The sequence below is a fragment of the Pogona vitticeps genome, chromosome 6 (assembly GCF_051106095.1).
Source record: "Pogona vitticeps strain Pit_001003342236 chromosome 6, PviZW2.1, whole genome shotgun sequence".
Taxonomy (NCBI): Eukaryota; Metazoa; Chordata; class Lepidosauria; order Squamata; family Agamidae; genus Pogona; species Pogona vitticeps.
Window position 1 is genome coordinate 76497907 of NC_135788.1, and position 25920 is coordinate 76523826.

The following is a 25920-nucleotide window of genomic DNA, read 5'->3' on the forward strand; positions in this document are numbered from 1 at the left end:
GTATTTACAAAGTTAAAAAATCAAACTGTGTTTTATATCCCTTTCTTTAAAGCATTATTGACTTTGGACTCACAAAGAATATTGTACATAACCTTCCCCAGAAAACATCATGCTGGCAAGACGTATATGGCACCGGTGAACAATAAGAAAAGAAAAAAGTAAAGAAAACCTTGGTGATAAGGACTTCAAACAGTAAACTGGGGAGTCATAGCTTTACCTACTGCAGGGCCATCTTTGAACAAAGGTCTAATGTTATGGTACACAGACAGGGCACTAAGATTAATTATTTTCATTTTCTGCATTTCTCTGTAGCACAAATGACATGTGGAAGGAAAACGTGAGACAGACTTAGGTGGCTACTTCTCAAGAAATTAATTTGGTGGCCCTTTCAGACCTGTTTTTTCTGTTCATGTCGGTAAAAAATTCCAGGTGGATATGAGATCACCAACTGTTTTGTGATATGGCTGCAGTAAAGTAACAATGCTCAAAATATGTGTTTGAACTTTTGTGAACTGAGAAGGCGAGGTGCCTGCAAAATAAGGCATTTTTATTGTGCATCCACCTACTCTCCTTTGCGGAATTTGACTAGGGGTCTGTGCAGCAACATCTTTCATTTGTAGCCCTGCACAACTTCTCACTATTTCTCCTGTTTTCTCTTGGTAACACAGAACACACATTAAAGGGGGAAAGATGGAATGGCCACACAAGGTACTCTGATTGGTAGCACTAGTTGCCTGATGTATCAAAACAGCTAGTGAGATTGGGAGAGATTTATATCTTACTTTGAGACATTTACATTCTGCCCTGCATCCTAAGATGTCATGGCAGAGTGCAACAATAAATGTAATACAAAACAATTCAATACTTTAAAACCATTTAAAATAATGTAAAACACTACAACTATGTACATATATTAAAACCAAAATTAATAAAAAAAGCCTTCATAGCCTATTAAAATAATGATCCTTAATCCCCAAAGGCTGTGATGGATAGCCATATTTTAATTTAGTGATGAAATGAGGTTGGCATCTATGATAGTCAAACTTCTAGGATGAGAAATTTCCATAACTGAGGAATTGCCATCAAGAAAGCTTTCTCCCATGTCCCTACAGAGTGGGTTGTTCTCCACAGCAAGACATGGAGGAGGGTTCTCCTAGTATATCTTAGTAATCAGGCAAGTATATGTAGGGAGAGTTGTGCCTCTGTTATCATGGCCTAAGCCATTTAGAGCTTAGTTTAGAGGTCATCATCAACACCTTGAACTTAAGCTGGAAATGTACTGGCATCCAGCACAATTCTTTCAGAACGGATGTCATAACGTCTCTGAAAGGTCTTCCTTCTAACAATATTGCTTTGAGTGCAGCATCCATATCATCTTCAAGGGTAACCCTGTGTAAAATGCATTATAGTAATCCTAAATAGTAAGGCTAGTGTGATGGTTCCATCTAATAAAGAGCATAGAAAAATAAGTAAAAAGAAAGCAAAGTTTAAGAGAGCAGTCTGAGTATCAATACTGGACTTTTTGGAAATCCCAGCCTTAGAACCAGATTTTCTCCAGAAATTCTGAGCCAATGCTGAATGTTGTTAAGAACTGTCTTAGAGAGCTGTAATCTGGAAAACCTCTGGAGCAGAAGCAACCTGTGATCTGAGTTGGATTGGGCCATGCCTCATCCTGAAATGGTGGAGTTCAACCCCCTCCTGCTCAGCCAACTGCCATTGCTGTCTTGGTACCTTGGAGGAATAATAATTCAAACCTCTGGCCCAGCGTTCCCATTCTTGGAAAAGCCTGGAAAGTTACTTTTTAAAGAAACGAATATAATGACATGTTGACTTAATCTATAACTAAGCAGTTTTAGGATAAAGCTCTGACACCGGCATAACTTTCCAAACTCTAGTAGAATTTGGGGCAAGGAGCAAATACATCCTCTGCCCATCTCATATTCCTTGTGTACTTGTATTGTGAACACCACAGTCTGAGGTTATGGCTCCCTGCCTGACAAGCCCCTCCAGGCATCAGGGTTCTTCACTGAATTAATGACCCTCAAAAGCTTCTGTCTTTGAGAGAACTGCTCAGATCTTGCAAACTTAAGGCTGTGGCTTCCTTTTGGGTCATGATACAAATTGCACAACTGGAAAATAACAATGACCCCACTGTTACTCTGCTGTACCACATTTATAACCAGTTTTTTTCTAGATAAATGAAAAAAAGCTGGCTATGAAGGGTACAGCAGAGTAATAGTATTCTTAGCTATGACCAAATAACACTTACCGCTGGAACGGCTATAACAGGACCCGGTGGTCCAGGTGGCCCTGGTGGTCCAACAATGCTAGCTCCATGCTCTCCTGGTTCACCCTATTTTAACAGAGGAATTATGCTGTTTTTTAAAATGGTTGTTTCTATATAACTGAAAGGCAAATGGATATTCAATATAAATAAATAAATGAATGAATGAATGAATGAATGAATGAATGAATGAATGAATGAATGAATGAATGAATGAATGACACTACTTCTTACCTTAGCACCTGGATCCCCTTTTTCTCCCTTTGAGCCCTGAATTAAAAAGCCAGTGTTAATTGCATAAAAGAGACATGATAATAAAATGCACAGTAATATATGTGCATGTTGAAACATTCCATGTTCATGTTTCGGACCACAATTGATTGTGGACTGCAAGTGATTATGCTTCAGAAATTCCTACAACATGTGCTGATTCATTGCTTCTTCATGCTGAGTAACATAAGCAATGTCCTAGGCATGCATGGCCAAGGCAAAAATCTGTTTACTTTAGTAAACAGGAACGTGTGCCCATTTGTATCATATTGACAAAACTATTAAACCTGATATCTATGATTACATAAGATAATATGTGTTCATCACAAATAGTTCCAAGATTGTGAAATCCTTGACACCTGAAACCCAGTGCACAAACTAAGGATAACCTAGTACCATAGATTTTAGTATTATTTATTGGTGGGTTTGTTTTTTTAATGGGTTGATTAGATAATGTTAATTAATGTAAATGCATGCATGTTTGAAGCATACAATAACATCTTCAGTCACTAGATGAAGACATAGGTATACAATCTACTGTACAGTTTATAGCTGAAAGGGAGAGTAGTCTGAAGGACCAAGTTATAAGGTTTCTCTTCCCTGTCCTATGGAAAAGACTCCCCTCCATCAAGCCACAAAGTGGGCAGATTCCCCCTCATAGGCTTAGGGTATGTCATAATAAGGGACCAGCCTAGAGATGCCAGTGACTGTGATTACACTCAGTGTAAGATGTGCACAATGCCTGCAGCTTTGATAGCTATGTAATGTTACTTAGCTCAGTAGTTTAGGTATCTGGCTGTGGTGCCACAAATTGGGAGTTCGATTCCCCCTTGTGCCTCCTTGACAGGGACTGGACTTTATCTTCCATAAGGTTTCTTCCAGTACTGCAGTTCTAAGATGATGATGATGATGATGAAAGATTTGGGCATATCAAACTAAGGCATATTCCAACCCATGCAAAGCTGCATGCTTTCACAAGTGAGACATTCAAAGGAAACAACCATACCGCATGCTCATAAATACACTTCTGTTTTGAAATTTAATATTCAGTATATCCATCAGTGGCTTTTTGACTCATGTTGTCAAATGTTGTCCATCCTTTGCTGAAATGTCTTTGCCTACTTCCATCATATACACCTAAAATTACAATCCTTTGTTCTTATGCTCCAATTTTCAATACGAGTATTATGTTTAAAAAGGAAAGCCAGGGCATACTCACTGCATCTCCAGGACGCCCAGCAACTCCAGGAAATCCTGGTCTTCCTTCTGCACCCATTTCTCCCTATTGAAATGAAGAAGAAAAACCAAATTATCAGAGCTAGATTGATTTGAGAATGACCACACTCCCAAGAACTCCATTTAGACACAGAATATCTAAAAATTCAACAGCAGTGCCCCCGTGTTTTATAAATGTGGAGGAACTAGTGGAGGAAGAGCCAGCTCCCTGAACCCCATCAGGATCAAACTCAGGTCTTGAGCAGGGGCTTGACTGAGTTGTTGCAGGGGATCTTAGTACATACGGATTGGTTTGTGTGTGGTGTGGGCATTCAGACCCAGTCACTTCTTGCACTCCTCATTACCCAGAGCATGGTCTGAGAACAGATTTTTGTTTCATTCATGAATGGATGGATGGATGGATGGATGGATGGATGGATGGATGGATGGATGGATGGATGGATGGATGGATGGATGGATGGATGGATGGATGGAAGGAAGGAAGGAAGGAAGGAAGGAAGGAAGGAAGGAAGGAAGGAAGGAAGGAAGGAAGGAAGGAAGGAAGGAAAGAAAGAAAGAAGGAAGGAAAGGTGGCTTTTCACCCATTTATCAAGGATCATATAGCCATTGTTTCACCAATGTAGCAATAGCGTGTACTACCCAGTACATTTAAGTGGAGTATAGCAGTGGTCCCCAACCTTGGGCCTCCAGATGTTCTTGGACTTCAACTCCCAGAAATCCTGGCCAGCAGAGGTGGTAGTGAAGGCTTCTGGGAGCTGTAGTCCAAGAACATTTATAGGCCCAAGGTTGGGGACTACTGGAGTATAGGAAGTCACATTGAGGCAAAAAAAGCTGTCATTTCAGAATCATTTGACTAAGTCCTAATGAAGTGTTTGTCTATGCCAAGAGTCTTCCCTAAGGACATCCTAAGCACCAAGTCAGCCCCAAAAAGTTATCCTGAAGGAGAGTAAAAGGACCTTTCAGTTTCCATCTTATCCTAACTACATGCTATTATTTTTCTCCACATGTGGGTCACTTTGCTGCCCTAAGGTACAAAGAGGGTACCAGCTAGAACATCCTTAGGTAGGGTATTTTGCCCTGCTCTGTGGTTTATATTCCCATGTTTGCTTGCCTGTGTCCTGATTAGTGTTTCTGTCTGTTTTGGGATAATGGGAGTAATGAACGCTCACAAGGAAGGGTTGTGGATTATGTAGGGTTGGTGCTTAGGTAGGGGTGGAAGTATGGAGATGCCTCCATAGTCCAGATCATGACAGCTTGAGGTCTGGATCTGGACTGTGTGATGGAGGTCCCCAACCTCTCTGTTAAGATTCTAGCTTTAGCAAGGGTAGACTCAATGGCCCTTGGAGTCTCTTCCACCTGATTCAAAGGCAGATTTCATTCTCAAACTATCAAACACACAAGTCTATGTTAGTCTATTTTAGCTTATGACAATAACTGTGAAGACATCTCTTTTCTTCCTGGTACATCTGGCAACTGATCTCCAATTTCATTTCCAGCTGTGGGTAGAAAATGAAAGGAAATGCATGGGTGCATCTGTTTTCAAATTATAAATGGTGGCTTCATACTTGCGGATATGAGTATATGAACTCTCAATAAAATGAGGAGCATTTTTTGATAAATGCGCAGTCACTCATTACATTCCAAACCAAGCAGGGGGCTAGACTTCTTAGGACTTAGTTATCACTTTATTACATTTTCTCTTGTAGCTTTGACTTTTGCTGTGTTTCTGTCATAAACATGTTCCAATGACATCACTTTTTGTGTATATACAGCTATGGGTTAAGGACACTCCATTATTTCTCAGATGGAGTCCTTTTGATAAGATATCCCTAAACCTACACATATACTTGATTCTAATTCTTTCTTTGTCCATGGGGACAGATTTAGGCAACGACCTCACCCACATCTTTATTTGTTCATGGTACATAAGCTGGAGAACAAACTGAAAGCTGTAGGTTAGCCTCTTTGCCTGCCAAAGACCTCAAGCCTTACTCTCCCATTAACATCCAACAGCTCAAGTGCTTGCGGCTTCTGAGGAGCCACAATGAGGAGGTGACAACCTCCTATGCCTCAACTTGTACCCCTTAATGAAACATACATTGATGGAAAATATTGCTTGCCTTTTGAGTATGTTATGTATTAAGATAAATCATTCAGTAATTTTAGTTGGACCAAAACCGCACAACTTGAAAGATATTGCATAAGTATAGACACAGTAAACAAGAGAAGCAAAAAAACCAAATTGTGCTACTAATATGCCAACCCATAATACTTAAGAGGGACATATTGGCGCTGCGGGCTAAACTGCAGAAGCCTCTGTGCTGCAAGGCCAGAAGACCAGCAGTCGTAAGATCAAATTCACACAATGGAGTGAGTTCCTGTCGCTTTGTCCCAGCTCCTCGCCAACCTAGCAATTCACAAGCATGTAAATGCGAGTAGATAAATAGGTACCACCTTGGTGGGAAGGTAAAATGGCGTTCCCTAGTCACGCTGGCCACATGACAATGGAAAACTGTCCTCGGACAAACGTTGGCTCTATGGCTTGAAAAACAGGATGAGCACCGCCCCCTAGAGTCGGACACGACTGGACTAAATGTCAAGGGGAACCTTTACCTTTACTATAATACTTAAAGCACTCTCTGGGTGGTTCACCATTTTTAATTATGCAGGCTACACATTGCCCCCTGCCTCCAGTGAGCTGGGTTCTCAATTTACTGTCCTTGGAGGGATGGAAGGCTGAGTCAATCTCGAGCCGGCTACCTGAGCCTAGGATCAGACTCAAGTCATAAGCAGAGTCTTGACTACAGTACTGCACTGAAGAGATTAGTAAAGTTTCAAAGCAGCTTTCCTCAGCTAATATCAAATTGATATTAATTAATTATTATGTTGACAACACTCTAAGCAAAATGTGTTTATAAAATCTGGCTCAGACAGCTTGTCAGGGATTCAAAACACGCAGAGCAGAATGGAAAAAAAGTATGAATCTACATCCTGTTGTTTGCTAAATTATAGTAAGCAGAAGCTGTTATATGACAGAATGTGTCATTAATAGAGTGTAATCAAGAGTGGCACAATTTTAAGATTAATTCTAACAGATCTTGTTAATCAGTGGGTAAATCCTAGAAATGCAAAAACCCAATTCGTTTTTATCGCTGGTGTGTGGGTGTGGGTGTGATACTCAGAGAGAGCTCAAAACACAGTAAATGTTTAAAGTCCAATGTAAGAAAGCCACCTTGGAACTCTTTTCTGGGAGAAAAGTGGGGTGTAAGTAAAATGTATGAATACATACGTAAATGATGAAAGAGGTAGTAGGAAGTAGATCTTGGTAAATCTTGGTAAATTTACTGTTGGACTAGTAGCCATATGAGCTGGGGAAGTGTGCGCACTGAGAAAGAAAGAACTTTTCCAAGGTATTCTAAGCACAGAGTAATAAAGTATCAACATAATTCCTCTCTGTAGGTAGATGCACAGCAAATTCATGCTTGCTAAAAAGAAGTCTCCTTTTGAGGGTTCCTAAAATGAATAAATGTAATGAACTGCTCACTCTTCCCAATTTTTAGGGTGTAAAGACAGTTGGGTCTTGACTGACAGATAGGGAAAAGCATCCAGAACCTTTCCAAGCTGAATACTTACACTACATGTGAATAACAACTCTTAGCATATTTTCTAGGCATATCATTTTGCTTCCATGCTGTGCCCTGAAAAGAAGAACCGTTTTCTCAGAGTGCAGCACATGAACTGGGCACGCTATGCATCCCCTCCTTACTTCTCTACACACTGCCAGTATGTAGGCCCTGGATGACTGTCCTTAAGGAATGCTGAACTCTAAAAGGGAGGAAATCCCTCCTTCATCCTAGACATATTGTACATTTCAGCTAGCTGTTTAATTTTTATTAGAAAACAAATATTTGTGTTAATTTCAATGCTGGTCAACTTAGAAATCATATTTAATTAATGTCCTACCTTAAAGCCAGGTACACCTTGCACTCCTGTGTCTCCCTTTTCTCCCTGAAATAAAAAAATATGAATCCTTTTCATATTGAGACTAAGGTAACGAAACTGCAAACAAGAAGCTTCCTTTCACCAAACTATATACAACTAATTCATAATCTATCCCAATTTATTCTAAACACCATTGTGTGTTTCTATTTATTGAGAAGAGCTGAAACATATTGATTTCTGTGAATCTTTCCTCCTTTTAAAAGAATTTTAACATGGTTATAAATTAGAGGAAAATGTGAAAAGCTTGCAGTGCTTTAAGAGTAGATGTTGGGAAACCGTCTATCTCATAAAATATTAATTTTGTCTTAAAAACAGGGATTATTGATTGATCTTCTCACATCTGGCACAAAAACAGACATAAAAAACATTGTTATAAAACCATGCAACTTTAGGGTTTGTAGGCAGGACGTGTAGCAACTGCAGCAGGACTAGAACAGTGGGTTCCAGAATTTGTAATATTGACAATCTAGCCACAGGCCAACAGATGGACAATTCTATTTGAATAGATTCGTTGTTTATTTATTTATTTAAAACATTTTAAACCCAAGGTAGCTTACATCATTTAAAGACAATATTTAAAGCTGAAAGCAATGAGTAGACAATGGTGGTTTATGTCATCAAAAGACAATATTTAAAGCTAAGAACATTGAGTATAAAGAGGCAGCTAATGTCATTAAGAGATAATATTAAACCTAAAACAATAAGTGTGCAAATATTAAAAAGGAACAAACAAGCACAAGTCTGAGAGATGGTAAACACAAGCAATACTAAAAACAAAGTCAAAGCAGTGATACATAACAATCCATCTAAAAGTCACACTCAGGTAGCCAGTCACTGAGCGAAAGCTTGCCTGAACAGAAAGATCTCTTCAGGTTCCAATTCAGCCGACGTGAATGGTGACAAGGCCCTTTTGAAAGTTTTGGGTTCAGTTGCTATTAGCAATGCCTAACTTTAGACTGGGGCCGCCGTTAATGATGATTCACTACACAACACAACACAAATTATCTTTGTGTTGCTACAAACTGGGAAAATATTTATTTCAAACAGAACCCCCAAAATTAATCCAGTCCTAATCTCTTTCTCCAGGATGACAGAACAAAAGCTAGTCCATTTCCTTGATCTTCTCCACACAACATCACAGGAATAATAGTTGCAGACACTCTGGGGAAGGATAGATACGTGCTATCACAAATATTCTCTTTTCCTAGAAAGAGTATGTGTCATTGTTAGAAGGGCCACTAATTTGCATGCTTAGGGTCCAGACATCAGAATCGTAAGTATAATGTGGATGCATAGAAACACACTGGGATCTCATCTTCAAATTCCTGCAAGTTATAACAGAAAGCAAATTGGACCAATGTAGATGGTGACAAGAAAGCCTGGAAGGTAAGGAAATTGAGCAGCTCAGACAAAAGCTGACAAGACAGAAGAGCTCTTCACAGGAAACGATAGGAATATACCAGGATTTTATTACACCAGTGACAGGACAACAATGCACAGCACCAAAATTCCTCCTAGCTTTGGTATCTAACATGAGCTTGTAATTTCAATCTCTCAACAATTTATGAGTTACCCCAGCATTGCTATATGCTTAATTACCATGTGTTGCAAGCATAAAGGGTCATGGTCATCTGGTTGTGAAACATAATTTTCTCTTTCCCTAACTTCTACTTCCGACTCTCATCTCTGACTCTCAGTCCCCTCTTACATCAGACTCTCCTCTATGACTTAAACTGACTGCACTCCTCTATGACTTAAACTGACTCCCCTCCCCCTCCTGATTTCTCTGGTTCCGCCTCCCAACAGCTCCCATTGGTGCAGGTGAATTTAAAAAGATCATCAAAAGGTCAATGAACCCAGTAATTATCGACCAATCACGTGCCTTCCAACAATGTTCACAGTCCTCACAGGAGTACTTGCAAGATCAATATATAATTACTTAATTGAAAACTCCCTATACCCAACTGAACAGAAAGGGAATATTAAAAAGTCAAGAGACACAAAAGATCAGCTGCTTATTGATAAAATGATACAATCATTTTATTCCCCCCCCCAAATTAAAAGGGAAAAAACCCATGAAAAATGAATCTTAAGATAGTCTGGGTGGACTATAAAACGTACTTGATTCATTGCCACACAGCTGGATTAATACCTGCCTACATTTTTTTGGGAAGTTCTTACCGGACTTTTTGTCAAAAAGGGAAAAAGATTAATTGATGGTATGTGGCTTCGAATTCTAGAGACTTGGATATCAATGAGGATACTCCTGAATTTGGACTAATGTAGATGATATGGATACTAACTTGCAAGTACCTACTATAAATAAGTGAAAGAATAATTAGTAAATTAATTGCAATGGTAAATTTTATAACAAACTATGAGAAGTTCTATACCATCTTTGTGTTGAAAAATTCGTTCAACTGATTTGCCCCTAACTGGAACAGCATACATACTGCACTAATATTTAACAGATACTTAGGTTTATTGTTAAAACTTGTATCTGTTATATAATACCAGTCAATGTTTTTATAATTTTGGTTGACTGTGCCTGGTATTTCTGAACAACAACAAAAACAACAAATAGGTAAAGTACTTTGCATCTGTCAAAATACATTCCTATGATAATGATCACGACACTGTAGCTTTCAAATACTGAGCAGCATGAATTACCTTTGGTCCCATTGGCCCTGGTAGACCTGGTTCTCCAGCTGGACCCTAAAATAAAACATTATATGTTAAGAAAGACACAACTTGTTGATCAATCTACAACCTCAACTGAACATTAGCTTTTACAAAGTTCTAAAGGTTCGACCACATATCCCAGTTGTTAAAGAGTATAACACTGGATATGCATGAACTGAAATAACTATTGTGTCTTACATATTGGATAAAATAAACAACATCAACATTGTTTTTTTTTAAATGTACCAATATTAGCCAGAAATATAAAGTAGCAACAACATCAATGGAAAGTGTCTTGTTGTGGAATCCTCTCCTGAAAGGTCTTCTCACCTCAAAAGTGAACTTTTTAAAAAAGTGAACTTTTAAAAATAAAGAATGCATAGGGCACATTAGATATATATAACAGTAACCCCCCAAAAAAAGTGAATAAAAGCATGGGGGGCTATGGTTAGGAGGGGAAGAATGACAGTAGAAGGGGATACATAACCACATCCACATAGGCTGTTTTTTCACCCATAATCATATCCCCACTTCCCAAATGCAAAGAAAAGGGTATAATATTATTTTGTTGATAAAACTGCATCAGAAAGAAGATTTTGAGCCAAAACAAATTGATGGAGATTAAAAGATTGAAAAGTTTCCCTCTGCTAATGTCAATTTCTCTATAACTCCCTACACCTGCTATTAGATTGCACGTATCTTTGTTAAAATACCTTGTCTGGACAATTTCTCTAGAAGTAGATAAACATATAATTATCTGGCAAACTGCTGTTCAATTTCTGTGTTGGCTGACTCGCATTTTGCCTTAGAACATACCAATTTGTTTGCTTCTCCACCCACAAATCTTGAAAGAAACTGCTTCTAAAGAAATGCTGAGGTACTTGCTAAAGGACAGTTTTGTAATACTTGTTATAATAAATAGTGGCTTTACTGTGATTCACAACTAAAGACAGTGGAACTTTGAAAGTATCAGACATAACATGTAAGAATCAGAATATACACCAATATGTGTCAATATTACAAGTGTTTCACCAACGATAGATAGATAGATAGATAGATAGATAGATAGATAGATAGATAGATAGATAGATAGATAGATAGATAGATAGATAGATAGATAGATAGATAGATAGATAGATAGATAGATAGATAGATAGATAGATAGATAGATAGATAGATAGATAGATAGATAGATAGATAGATAGATAAGGCTTCTCTTTCTGTATTTTTGCTGGTTGGCTAGCTCAGTGGTTTAGGCATCTGATGTGCAGAGCCAGAGATTGGGAGTTTGATTCCCCAGTATGCCTCCTGTGAGTAGAGCCACTTTGTGTGGCCTTGGGCAAACTGCACAGTTCCAGGGTGCTCCCCCAAAAAGGGAATGGTAAACTACTTCTGAGTATTTTCTACCTGGAAAATCCTGAAAAGAGTTGCCATATTCATTCATTCATTCATTCATTCATTCATTCATTCATCCATCCATCCATCCATTCATTCATTCATTCATTCATTCATTCATTCATTCAACTTCTATACTGTCCATCTAGCTGCCGAGGCTACTCTGGGAGGTTAAAAACATGGTAAAACAACAAATAACACTTCAAAACATAATAACAATACAAAAACTCAAATTAAACATATCAATACACTTAAACTAAAAAAAAACAGAATAAAAAACAATTAATAAAGGCAAGGTGGTAGAGAAGATAATTTAAGTGCTAAAAGAACCACTGCACTCTGTTGATGTAATATCTGGAAAAGCCTATCTAAACAGACGTGTTTTCAAAGATCTCTTTAAAATTCCCAGTGAAGGGGTCGGGTGAATTTTGGGCAGAAGTTCATTTCAGAGGTGAGGAGCAACAACCGAGAAGATCCAGTTTCTGGTCTTCTCTTTCCGGGCCTCTCTTGGGGTCAATGACCTCTCCTTTGGGGAGGCTACTCTCTCTGCTACGGATGAGGTTCACATTCTGGGCATACTTTCGGACCCAGTGCTATCAGTGGAGCCCCTGGTAGTGTCTGTGGTCCATTCTGCCTTTTTCCACCTGAGGCGGATTGCCCAACTGTGCCTCTACCTTGACATTGGGTCCCTCAACATGCAGTGGTAGTTTTTTAGATTACACTACAATAACATTCTTTATATGGGGTTGCCCATGAGGCTGCTATGGGAACATGCAAATTAGCCTATTTTGTTTGGTGAAGAGCCTTCAGGATTTAACCATAGAATTCCTTTGATGTCTGATTTCACAGACCTGAAAGAGTACCTCAGTTTCCTCCCTGCAACATTAACATGCCTTCAGCTTTATTTATGGGAGAGCTCTAAAATCTGTTTCTGGCATCAACTCCTGTGTTTTTTCCCCACCAACTGACTGTTGTTCAAGAAGGTTTATCATAACTGACATTATTTGTATTTATAGACTCTTTGTCTCGACTCTTCTGTGTAACATGTTTGGCATAATGCCTATTTCTGTGTATAAGCAGTATATTAGCCCTAGAATGTTCTGAGCACTGATGTTCCTTGCTTTGTACACTACTTTTGCATATGTATTTTTCCTTTATGGTGGCTTACTCACTTTTTCATTCTCAAATCTGGATAGCATAGGATTAGTTGGGTGGATAGCTCAGTGTGATGGAGCACTTGGATGTGGAGCCAGGAGTCAGGAGTTCAACTAGGGTCAGAAACAGCACTCTCTTTTATTTAACATCCGGTGCTTCCAGACCGAGAGATACTAGCTCTACCAAATGAAAGCACCAAATCAAAAGACACTGTAGAGCTAGTTTGCTTTTTCTTCTTTAACAGATTTTCTCTCACAAAAAAAGTTGGAAGCTACAGTAGGCAAAACAGGAGGGTTACAAATAGAAAATGGCATCATCTCCCCACCACACCCATGTTGTGTGAATGCAGCCAGAGAACTGCACAATAACAGACCCATAATCCTACCATTTGGATTAAGACTGTCTCAATGGATGGTTGCTATTCCAGCTGAGGGAAGACTAGCATAACTGTAGTACCAACAAGTATAAGAAACCATTTGCCTGTGCCAGCAGGTTTTAATTAAATCCTCCTCAAAACATACAATCTTCTTTTCAACTGTCACTTGAAATAGAGAGCAGATTCACTTGAAAGAACTCAGATGGGGAAAAAATTAACTCTGTGAGTTTGGGGAGAGTGATGTCATTCCCGATTCTATTCAAGAACTTTCACTAAATCATTCCTTTCGCAATGACTGTGGTCTCTTCCATTCACGGAAGTCCCGAAACCAGATTGTGAGGTCTGCTTTTGAGACTTCTGAGACAGGATGTAGCTGCGGCTACATGATTAAATGTTATAAACAGTAGAAGAATGAAATGCTACAGAGAAAATAAAAAGAGTCAATATTTTAACACAAGCCAACTACGCAGAGATTAGTTTGAAAACACTTAAAAGATTTCAGATCTTAGAAAGTGTGACACTGTTAATATCAACTTCACTTACATTTGGCCTTCTGGATCCCGGTATTTGCGGTTCACTGGATAAATCAGTGAATCCTGATCCTTCCATATCCTAATAAAAAGAAAAGAAAAATAATCTTGCTTTCATCTTTATTTAGAACAAGTGAGAAAGTTTCTAAAGTGGGTTATTAGACATATAAAGCATACTGTACTTTCAAACATTTATTTGAAACCTTCTGTCCTTAGCACACCACTACATATAACTGAAATACAATCAATATGAACTTCTGATGTAAGAAAATGGTGATAACATGGAAGAATGGACACAGTCTCTGAAAATTCCAAAGCTGGGGAATCTCATTAGTTCTCATTCCACTAAGCTGACAGTATTTGAATGACGCCCATTCTGCACAATGCTACAAAGAAAGATAGATCATTTGTGCACGCAGAACATCCTGAAAATGTTTATTCAAATAACACAATGGGCATACATTATATTTTCCTCTGCTGATGAGGATGGAAACAGAGGAATCCCATCTGCATTCACTTCCCTCTGCCTGAACTGCCAGGTTCTATGGCTGAGTAAAGAAGGGGACCCATAGCTGCTCCAAGATGTATCATTAAAACAAGTTGTTGTTCTTGTTCTCTGCTATCAAGTCAGAACCAATTTATAGCAACCCTAATAGGGCTTTTAAGGTAAGTGAGATATTTCAGGAGTGGTTTTCCCAGTTCCACTCCACCAGTGAGTTTCCATGGCCAAGTGGGGATTCGAGCCATGTTCTCCAGAGTCCTGGTCTGTCACTATATCCACTACACCACACTCGTGGTCTTCAAAACAAGTCCAGAACTGTTTTTCTTCATGTATTCCTATGGTCACATATTCCTCTGATGGGTACCGAGTTCTCTGAAACCAGCAAACTACCTAGCCTATTGTTGGCTTCTGTAAAATGGCTTTGGTTCCACAAAGTTCTGGTCAAAGGTCTTTCTTGTTCCTGCTAGAATTTTTTTTTTTTTTGACTACTGATAACAGGCAATGAAGGATTGTCTCCTTTCAAGGCTGTACCCTATTGCTGGGAATGCCTTCCTCTCCAATATTATTTATAAAATGCTTAACGTTCCATTATTTCAAAACATAATAAAAGAACCCCTCATTTCACAAATAATTCCTGCATTTCTGCTTGAAAGCTGAGCTTCTCAAACCAGAATGCATATTTTTTCCCTAAAACATAAACAAGTGATCTGTTTTTGAAAAAAACGGGTACTTTACACAGGATTATATCGTAAATTCAGTTCCTAGTCCCAAATACAGTACACCTACTGAGTTACTTGCTAGGTGGTGAGTCAACACTTCTACAATCCTCATACAATAATGGGTCTACTCTATTTGGAATTACTGTACCAGTTTGATTCAGTCTTATACTTTTCCATTCAGCCACAGGACTTACACTTACTGTCTCAGGATTACTTTTACCACAAGACAGCTGTCATTAGGAATGGGATGTTTTCTCAGAAAATGCCTCATTCTCAGTGACATTTGGCATACAATCGAACAAATAAAATAAATAAGCCGCCCAGAGTGGCAGAATATACCAGATGGGCAGGATATAAATCGAACAAATAAAAAATAAATAAATAAAAAGGAGTCCTAATGATACTTTCTGTGCATCAAAGAGATTTTCTGCCACCTCTGATAACCATCCGGTTCCCCCCAACACACACACACTTTCCCCCTATTGTGTTCTTCACAGAATACAGTCCAATCCAGGCAACCAAATCTTCCTGGTAGGAAGCTTTTGGTGTTATTGCCAATCCATAAACCAACCAAAGAAACAAAACTGAACACTCCAACACAGAGGATCATGTTTAAAGGGTGCCTGCACCATTTTTTAAACAGACGTGAAAGATGATTTCCAAGGGAGATTTGTAGTGGGAGGGCTGAGATGGGAAGGTTTCAAACATAGTGCTAATCTTTTAAAATGAACAACTACAAGAAGCTGTTTTTCTTTCATGTAAGAAATGCTGCAAGACAGCAGAGAAATCCAAAAAAGGTTTCCAGCAAAACTTCTCTCCAAAGAAATCTTGAAGGAGAAAATCTCAGAATGAGAAGACAAGGGGAGAAGGAGAAGCTGCGAGATTTTCCTCTCTTCTTTGGACAGAACAAGAAGCTGAGCGATTCACCTCTCTAGTTCTCATATATCCACGTGTAACTGAAAAAACAATTAACTTTGTAGATCCCCTCACATTATCCTAATACCACTAGCTGCAGAATACCTAGAACATTCTACTACATCTAGTCACAGCTCTGAAGCAGTCATGGAATAAAATGCAACACATACTTACACAGAAGTAAGTTTCACTACACTTAATAGGACTACCTCCCAATTAAGTCTGCACAGGAGTGTTGCGTTTGATAAGCGAGACTGCACTTCCTATAGAAACATCTTGTGACTGGAAGAGATGTTCCAATTCATACCACTAGAAGCTGAATCTGAAATGTACATCTCTGACTTGAGACTGCAGCTACCCGTTTTGAAATGTGCTTTAAGCAGAGAAGCCTGACCCAGTACTTGCATGGTGGGTTGTTGGCTTTTTTAAAAAACATTTCTTCTGCAACATACTGTAAATGGGTTCACTTTTCGGGGTAGGGGGTTCCTCATCTAGGTCAGGAAGAAGGAGAGGAGTCATCTTCTTTACCTTAACAACTTCTGGTTTATTAACATTTAACGGTTCAACATTATTCGAAAACGGATCTAACAGACTCATATCAGGCAACAGGCCAAAACTGTCCATCTCTGAACTCATCTTTTCCCCACCAGAAGCCAAAGGGGTGCAGGACCAAACCTCTTCGCGTTGGTCGAACTCCGAAGGGGAGCACTCTTCACCGCACAAATGGTCCCACAGCATGGGTGCCGTGCCCAGTCCTCTTCCAGAGGTGGTGTGTTGTGTCGCGTGTCCGGCTGGACTCTATGTGGCTCTATGTGCAGCGTTTCGCTCTCCTTAGGTACAGGGTCAGGCAATAAACCTCCCACACGCAGGTGGGGAAAATCTCTCAACAACTCTTGGGTTTTAACCCTTTCATAGTCACGCAACTTCTCCAGCTCTCTCTTCCTCTTCCATATCTCAATTTCTACCTTGTAGCATCGTTCACCGCTGTCATTTATCTCCTCTTCCCAAACGGACAACTCTTGCTCTTCACCTATCACATCTTTTCCCTCCTCCACCAAACTTACTTCAAACCTCCCACCTTCCCGCGCTCTCACACATTCTCCTGCGCTTTCTCTCTCTCTCACTGCCTCTGTTTTTAGCACTACTCCCTCCTTCATAACAACGTTCTCTTCACTAGTGGACGGCACACTCCCTGATGTTACTCCTTCACACATACACACAGACGTTTGGTAGCCTGATTAATAAAGACAGGTCTGTGTATTGATTTTATGGTAGTCTAATAAAGGTATCATCCACCTCTGTCTTTGGATTGTGTACAAGGGCCACACACTTTTCTTTCCCTTTTCATTTTTGCTCTCCTTTATTTTGCTTTGCCTTCATAGCTCAGACCTGCAGTCTCTTCCAGAGTGGTAGGGGCTGTCTGTGGTACACAGTGTAACATCACTAGGGTAATGTATGAAATGAGAGATGTTATTGTTACCCACAAATGAAAGCAGACTGTTATCTGTTGATATAATAGCTAAGAAAGAACAACTTCAGCAATTCCTCAGGAAATCTGATACTCAGCTTTCTTCCTCCCTCCTTCCCTCCATTCTTCTCTCTCTCTCTACCCTCACCCCTCTCAAAACGCCAGACAAAATGTCCTGTTGAGAACTGTTATGCCTTTTGGACTATTAAAATGGTTACATGTTTTCTAGGAATCAGGGAATAGCTTATATTTTATCTTCTTTCATTGCTGTTCTTTCCCAACCATGCTATTATTAGTGTCTAGATGGTGATGTCCCCCCCCCCGTAAAAGAGCCCATAAAACCCCAATGTTTGTTATACATAAGTAGAACGTCACTTTCATTACCCCCAATGCCTTCTACAAGATATACTGTTGTTTTGGCAAGTATAAGTACAAGTAAAATCTAGGTTCATTTTCCTCTTGCTCAGTATTTAAATGCTGACTCCTGACTGATAATAGCAGATGCAACACAGCACAACAAGGCAAAATGTTACCTAAGGCACCTCTTGCACACAACAAATAAGCATGCAGCCCAAATTATGTGCTACTCAGTAGCCTAGTGCATATTCCCAGACTCAGGCACTATTGCCACTGCTTTGATTCCATTTTCTTTCTCAACCCACAAGTTTGGAGCAGATGTTTCCAAAAAGCCAGTTATTTTCTGATGCACGGCACTATAGAAGCAATCTATGAAATTGAATTAAAAGTATCAGACCTGAATGGAAGGAATGGTCAGGCAATCAACAGCTAACATTTCCACTGCAAGTTGTAATGATATTAAGGTCTTAAACTTCTGTAGCCTCTTCCTACAGCTTGAGATTTTTCCCCCTAGTGACTCCCATGCTCCGAAGTCATGGATTGAAAGCTGATTTGTTTAAACTGGCCAGATCTCTTGACCATCTCATAAGACTGTATAAACCTAAAGCAACCACCTCCCCATGCATTGCTCTCCCAGCCTACACTATTTTATTGCAGAATCTTTAGTATGTTTTCTTTGTTCACCAAAAGCTGGGCGAGGACTAGTCAGTCACTATTGAGATTAGCATTAGAGCTAATTTTCCCTTGTGAAAGTTCTAGTTTCCATATGCCACTTTGCATGGTCCTGAACTCCCTACCCCGTATTTGTGTTGGATGGTATGAAAAGGGCCAGATGGGACTCTGTGCAACTTTTAAAAAGCATAATTTTAAGACTCTACTCATAAGATTTCTATAGTCTTTGTTCCCTGTTGCTATCTGTGACAATTCCCAATTCACAACTAAATTCATGGTGGTTCTGATAGTGCCCTTTTACCAAGAGGATATTATCTGGAAATGTGAGTTACGCTTTTCCATGCCTATTTTCCCTACTTGCCCCTCTGCAATGTTTTTGGTACATCTTTCTCATTTTGGGCTTGATCTCTGCAGGTTTCCACATAAGATACAATGAGCAAGCTACATGGCCCCAGAGTATAACCCCTGCAAAAAGAAGATGGCAATGAAAACCACTTATATTGTATACCTAGAAAGCTCTAGAAAGGGTTGCTATAGGTCTAACTTAACTTGATGACAGATAATTGTTGTTAGTCATTGCGTTCAATACTGAGGGGTGAATATCCATCATGACTAATAGTCTTGTCAACCATGACTTTGTCTTTCTAATCGCAGTAGCAAATATCCTGTTCTTCCCTTCCATTCATGCAATGTTCTGTTGTGTGACTGCTTCAATACTGACAGAGCTTATGTAGGGAGGTATGTAGCACCCTCTTAATGCAAGCGGAGCCCTACTTGATTCAAATGGGTATCTTCTGCAAACTCTGCCTGCCACATCATTGACAAAGCAAAACACTCTTTCTGCATTCAAATAAGATACTCACTATAATCTACTTTTTAAAAAATATCTCAAGTGCTTTTCATCTGCTGACACACCCGTGGACTACACACTTTACCTCATTTACAGCTCATGTATTTCAAGAATTAATCTTATTTTTCTCAGCTTTTCTTTCTTTAAGTGAGCAGTTATGGTGAGAAATACTGCTGTATGCACTTCCCATACTGTACAATCCGAGAATGCGTTCACTAAATTTCTGTCAAAATGTAATTTCAGCTACCTTCAGCTTTTATGTTGCTTTCTTGTCAGGATTTGTTCATTCCAACTCAATCATTTTGTGTAGATGCTGTCAGTGGCCAGTACTCATAACATGGAACAGTAGCTTTCCATAGGGTCTCTTCCAGCTCTGCAGTTCAAAAGTTGTTATTATCATGGCTTTTCAGGGAGGCTTTCCACACCGACTCTAGCTGACCGCCTTTTGTCCACCATTTTGTTGTTCTACAGTTTGTGCTGTCTGGTTCTATTGGTTAGTTGTTATTTGTTTTTATATACTTTCATTTCATTTCATTTTGTTTATTATTGTAATAATAAACCCAGAGTAGTGCTTATTATTTAAGTAATAAAGAAAGAAAGAAATTATTATAGTTGCCGGCCACAGAGACTGGTGAACTATTAGGAAGAAAAACCTGAAGAACATAGCCAGACAGCCCGAAAAACCTACAACAACCACCGGATCCCAGCTGTGAAAGCCTTCAAGAATACAAATTATTATAGCTTTAGCTAAATTACAGCTTCCATCATACAAACTCCATGTGTGTCTCTTTTGGGAACAGAGAAATCTGGATTTTAGAGCCACCAGCCCGCCACTGACAGCTCTAAGGTAGCAACAAAAGTGACCTAGAACTAATTACAGTGTGAGCTACGGATGTACGTGTAGTCTTATTAAGATCATGATTTTAATAGCTACAATTCATTGAAGTTTTGCTGCTTGAATGAACATGGGAAGTCTCTAATGTCACAGAAGAGATCCTTCCTTGGAAACGTTTCAAAATTTCAAAACAAAACCAATGTTTTAATTGAATAGTCTGACAAATAATAAATAACAACAGCCAGTACAACCACAACATGTAATCTGTCAGTGTAGACCTACCATGATTGCAAACACAGATAATTTGCATGTGAAAACATCATTCTAAGTACCTTTGGAAAAAAGTGCTTAGTGCTTTTGATTAAGGGCACAGTAGCTCTAGTACCTGGTTGGAATACAGCTTGCAGAGCCAGAGGCTGGGATTTCAGTTCCCCACTCTGCATCCCAAGAAAAAAAGCCAGGCTATGTAGCCATGAGCAAGCTGCACAGTCTCAGAATGCCCACAGAAGGTGGAAATGGTAAACTACTTTAGAAAATCTCTGTCTAAAAAACCCTGGAAAAAGCTGGCACAAGTCAGAATTTACTTGAGGACACACTTTATTATTATTATTATTATTATTATTATTATTATTATTATTATTATTATTATTATTATTATTATTATTATTAGTAGTAGTAGTAGTAGTAGTAGTAGTAGTAGTAGTAGTAGTAGTAGTAGTAGGAGGAGGAGGAGGAGGAGGAGGAGGAGGAGGAGGAGGAGGAGTATTATTATTATTATTATTATTATTATTATTATTATTATTATTATTATTATTATTATTATTATTATTATTAGTAGTAGTAGTAGTAGTAGTAGTAGTAGTAGTAGTAGTAGTAGTAGTAGTAGTAGTAGTAGTAGTAGTAGTAGTTAAGGCATGTAAATAATCAACACAGGAACACAACTAAACCATATATTATACAATGAGACATATACTTTTAGGAAAGGTCCCCAAAAACCAAGGAAAGGGGAGAGAAGAATTTCAGAATGGCTGTGATTCAACCATCATCAGCATAATTTAGCACTAAAAATAATCATTTGTTTAAGGCAAAACTACATTTAAAATGTAATCCAAAATGTGTGCATTCCCTCTAAAAATATGGGCTATTTAGCAATTTTAAACAGAATACCTCAAATCCAAATCCATATCCTGGGCCAGGGGGGCCTGGCGGCCCCGGCGGCCCCACTTTCCCAGGCTCCCCTTCAGCTCCTGGTTGCCCTTTCGTGCCTGGTAATCCAATATCTCCAGGGTCACCCTAAAAGAAATGAACAAATTATTTTAATTGCAGGGTGTGTAGTAGTGAGATGATAAAGAGTGGAAAAGTAGCAGAGTAAGTGTAGTAATTTTATCAGTACTACCTAATCATAGTCTCTCCACTCCATTGCTCCTCCTTTTGCCTTGTCTAACACCTTTCCCTCTTATCTTTTCATCTATCCCGTTTTCAGAGAAACAAATGTGAAATAGCTATATTAAAGAAAAGACCCCGGCATTCTATAGAAAACATTTGCCACCATACTGAACAACAGCAGCCATCCCACACACTAATTCATTAATTTGTCATCTATTTCATGTAACTCAATGGGCAAAGTCCTATTGTGTAACTTTGTAACAACATAATCCAGTTGGGGCACTGGAAGCATTTAATTTAAAGTAATTAAAAGCTTCCTATCCCCTTCCTTTTAGGTTCTAAGGCAGTGGTCCCCAACCTTGGGCCTCCAGATGTTCTTGGACTTCAACTCCCAGAAATCTTGGCCAGCAGAGGTGGTGGTGAAGGCTTCTGGGAGTTGTAGTCCAAGAACATCTGGAGGCCCAAGGTTGGGGACCACTGTTCTAAGGCTTCCCTTTTGTCTCAGGGAAGCCTTTGGGAGCCTCAGGACATGAGGTGAGGAACCAGTTAAGAGTAAAAAATTGCTACTGAATGATTGTCACTGGGTATCCTCCCCACACCGTGTACCTCAAGGCTGCTCCTCCCCACACCCCATACCCCAAGGCTTCCGAAGGCCTAGCAAACCTTGGAACCTAATGCATTTAATTAATTCAAATGAAGTGCTTCCAGCATCCAGTTCAGTTATATCCCACCAAGTTACACCTACAGGATTTTGCCTTCTCCCCCTTTTTATAAAATGCAGCCCCCAAATAAATAATAAAGAGAAAGGCAAAGAACCATCAACATGATACATGAATAAGGTTCAAAATGTTTGAAAGCAAAAACAAATGTTGCTGCTCCTCTGGGCAAAATATGTCACACTGGAGTGGAGACGGTATCATTGAGAAGGCTCTCTTCTCAAAAGTAATCAGCCTCAGCTATCTTGGTGGGAGTGTCTGGTCGAGGGCTCGTGAAAATAATCTTAGGTTGAGGCAGGTATATATGAGAGGAGACAATCTTCAAATAAACTAGCTATAATCTCAAGACCTTCAAGGTCATTACAACAGCTAGCATTTAGACAGAAATCTCTCTTCCTGAAGAGATGGCATAGTTCCCATAGAAGCTTAAGCCCCGATAACACTGCCTACCACTCTTCTGCTCCTGCTACTTCTCTATCATCATCTTATGCTGCTTTTTCAGCGTTGTCTTTTTCTTCAGAAAGTAGTGCTTCTCACTTGGTATCAGCCCTTTCCTAAATAATCCCTTTTCCAAAAGATAAAATTTCAAAAGCATATGATAGTCTTCTTATTCTATAAATAATTTTATAACTCCATATCTAACTTTTCATTTTTAGATTAATAGAATTTTAAAAGTGTTATGTTTAATTACCTTGGCTCCATCTGAACCCCGAATACCTTGGTCACCCTGTAAGATAAAAACAACTGTTGTAAACAAAGGAGTATTCAAAGACAGTAAACTGAAATATGCAAACACAAGGATTATGCAATATGGCGACGTACAGGGTAATGAACAGAGTGTCAGACTAGGATTCAGGATGCCTGGATTCATATCCCTGATTGATCACAGAAACTTACCAGTGGGGTGGCACTGGTAAAAAAATATCTTACACAACTTGAATGGGTTTTCAAGTTGTGATCACCATAAATTGGATTTGACAGCATATAACATAACAAGGAACTGGAAAGGCTGAGCAGTGGCAACTAGAGATTTCTACTTATTTATTCATTCTTTAAGTCACATTTTATTTCATATAAAAATGTCACAACACCAGTGCTTCACAATTTCTAGCATAACGATCTTATGTATTCAAGTAGTGTCTCTAAAATGAATATACTGTACCACAACAATTCAAAACCAACTGGTTTCCAAGGTTTTTCAGTTGAATTATATTAATGCTGTGGTCTTCTTCATGTAATTAGCTAGTTTAGACATAATGGCATTATTATACACAGCCAAAAGACTTTGGTTCGCAAGAGATGAATCAGACAAGAATTCAATGAACATGACCATAGTTATTTATTATTTATGCATTTAAAATATTTTCACCCCCACCTTTCTCCTTAAAAAGGACCCAAGGCAGCTTACATCTTTAAAATACCATATTTAAAGCTAAAAACAGTAAGTATACAAATACAAAAAAGAATCAAACGAATACCACCCAAGAAACAATTAACAAAAGCAACACCAAAAACAGATTCAAAAGCCCACAAGCCAAATACAAGTACAACTGCAACAAGGCTTACCTCAGGCTTCCTAGACCAATTGATATCAGCAGGCAGTATGACCGTGATATGGATGGTAACATATAGATGTCAATACCCAGATCCCTGAGGAGGCGGAGCGATGGCAGCAAGAGCAGAGGGAATTCCCAGGGCTCTGGGGATCCCTGTGTAAACCCTGGGTCAGCAGACCCCCAAGCAGTGGAAGGGGGCATGTTCTACAGGAGAGTGGGCTTGCAGTGAAGGACAGCTGAAAAAACTCCGAATTCAGACAGCAATCTGTCTTCATGAGAGCTTCCTTTCTCAAAGCATCTGGCCCGGGAGACGGCATTTCTGGTGAACTAGCTGCCTAACTTTGCCAAGATGGGAAGTGTGAAGAAGATTCTTGCTTGGGTACATGAACTGTGAGTAACTGGCCTTTTATTTCTCATGAGCAGGTAAAGGTAAAGGTTCCCCTTGACATTTTTAGTTCAGTTGTGTCTGACTCTAGGGGGCGGTGCTCATCCCGTTTTTCAAGCCGTAGAGCCAGTGCTTGTCTGAAGACAGTGACTAGGGAGCGCCGTTTTACCTTCCCACCAAAGTGGTACCTATTTATCTACTTGCATTTACATGCTTTCAAACTGCTAGGTTGGCAAGGAGCTGGGACAAAGTGACGGGAGCTCACTCCGTCACGTGGATTTGATCTTACGACTGCTGGTCTTCTGACCCTGCAGCACAGGCTTCTGCGGTTTAGCCCACAGCGCCACAGCTCAAACTGAAGCTGCTGACTTAAAAGCAGAGAAGAGATAAACAAAGCAGCTGAAGAGCAATAAAGAGAACAACAACAAAAGAATGAAAGCCAGCTAAATTGGGGCAATTAAGAAACAAATTAGTTGTTACCCAATCTCTCTTTGAAATCAAATAGAGAACTTTATTTTCTAAGTGGTTTTGTTATTGTATCCCTGTAACATTGACTAAGTTTTAACTTCCTCACACTTTAAATAGAAACGAAAGTTAAAAGATATGGATGGAGATCACTTTCTCATCCTCCTGTCCTCCCTCGATGGATATATAAACCCATAATACTAGAGGTTAAAGAAGATTTGAATTCTTAAAGAGAGTGTATAACAGAGGCACTTGGGGAGAATTCTGGGTGTCGACATACAAAAATGGGGAACCCCCCCCCCAGCAGCCTTGCTGTGACTTGGTGGAATGGTGGATTATAAATTAAAACTGCCCCTGGCTGAATTTAGATTTACAATTGGATGTGTTAAGTGGGAGTTTGGGCCTGGAATGACCCATTTAACATGAAGACTAACTGATCAATAGTTTTACTATTCAATGGCTCTTGACTGAATTTGGAGTACAAGAAGGGAAAAACGGATTTGGTGGACGTGGTGTGAACTGGAGAGACGACGGAAGCAGAGGTGGGCCTGCTGGATCATTGAGAAGCGGTATCAAAGTATCTGAACTTTTAAAAAGCTGAATTGTCTAATTTTCACTTATATGCACAGCAATGTCCGAAGTGCCTGCACATCTGGGACCAAAACCCTGGAAGATATGAATTCTTTCTCAAATGTGGAGCCTACACATGAGCAGGTGCCTTTCCTTCTCAGACTTGTTGCCGCTCATGTGGAGAAAGTGAAAATGCACAGAGGAAGGCTAGATATTTCTCTCTAACTGTCTTGACAATGTTGGACCTGATAAAAGTCATATAGGATTTTTTAGAATATGGTTGTCCATGCAGAAAGTGTTCAGCCCCGATGTTTCTACAGGAGTCAATTATCTGGGTGTTGGTCTTTATTGTAAGGAGGCATATTTGTCAAGATTGTGAACATTCTGCCATCCCAGTATAGAGTGTTAAAATAATTAAGAAAGGTGTAGAAAAAACACCTCTAAATATGTACATTGTATTTTAAAAATCATGTTTCAGTACCAGTTCATTAGAAGTCACTGCAAAACAATTAGCCAGTGCTCCAGCCAAGCCTGGAAGCAAGGTCACTATACAACAACACAGCCTTGCAAAAGAATCTCTTTCATAGCCGACAG

The 25920-nt window shown here is 39.3% G+C and overlaps 1 protein-coding gene across 5 annotated transcripts in view; it reads right to left on the minus strand.

Moving 5' to 3' along the window:
* COL15A1 (collagen type XV alpha 1 chain) overlaps positions 1-25920 on the minus strand; it is a 202593-nt gene that overhangs the window by 48281 nt on the left and 128392 nt on the right. For all 5 annotated transcript variants that reach the window (XM_078377611.1, XM_020806775.3, XM_073003912.2 and 2 more), the window contains 8 exons: positions 23042-23077; positions 21416-21541; positions 13944-14012; positions 10463-10507; positions 7754-7798; positions 3774-3836; positions 2519-2554; positions 2270-2353 (listed from right to left, as the gene is read on the minus strand). In XM_078377611.1, coding sequence (XP_078233737.1) covers positions 2270-2353; positions 2519-2554; positions 3774-3836; positions 7754-7798; positions 10463-10507; positions 13944-14012; positions 21416-21541; positions 23042-23077 — 504 coding nt within the window. The remainder of the gene's footprint in view (positions 1-2269; positions 2354-2518; positions 2555-3773; positions 3837-7753; positions 7799-10462; positions 10508-13943; positions 14013-21415; positions 21542-23041; positions 23078-25920) is intronic.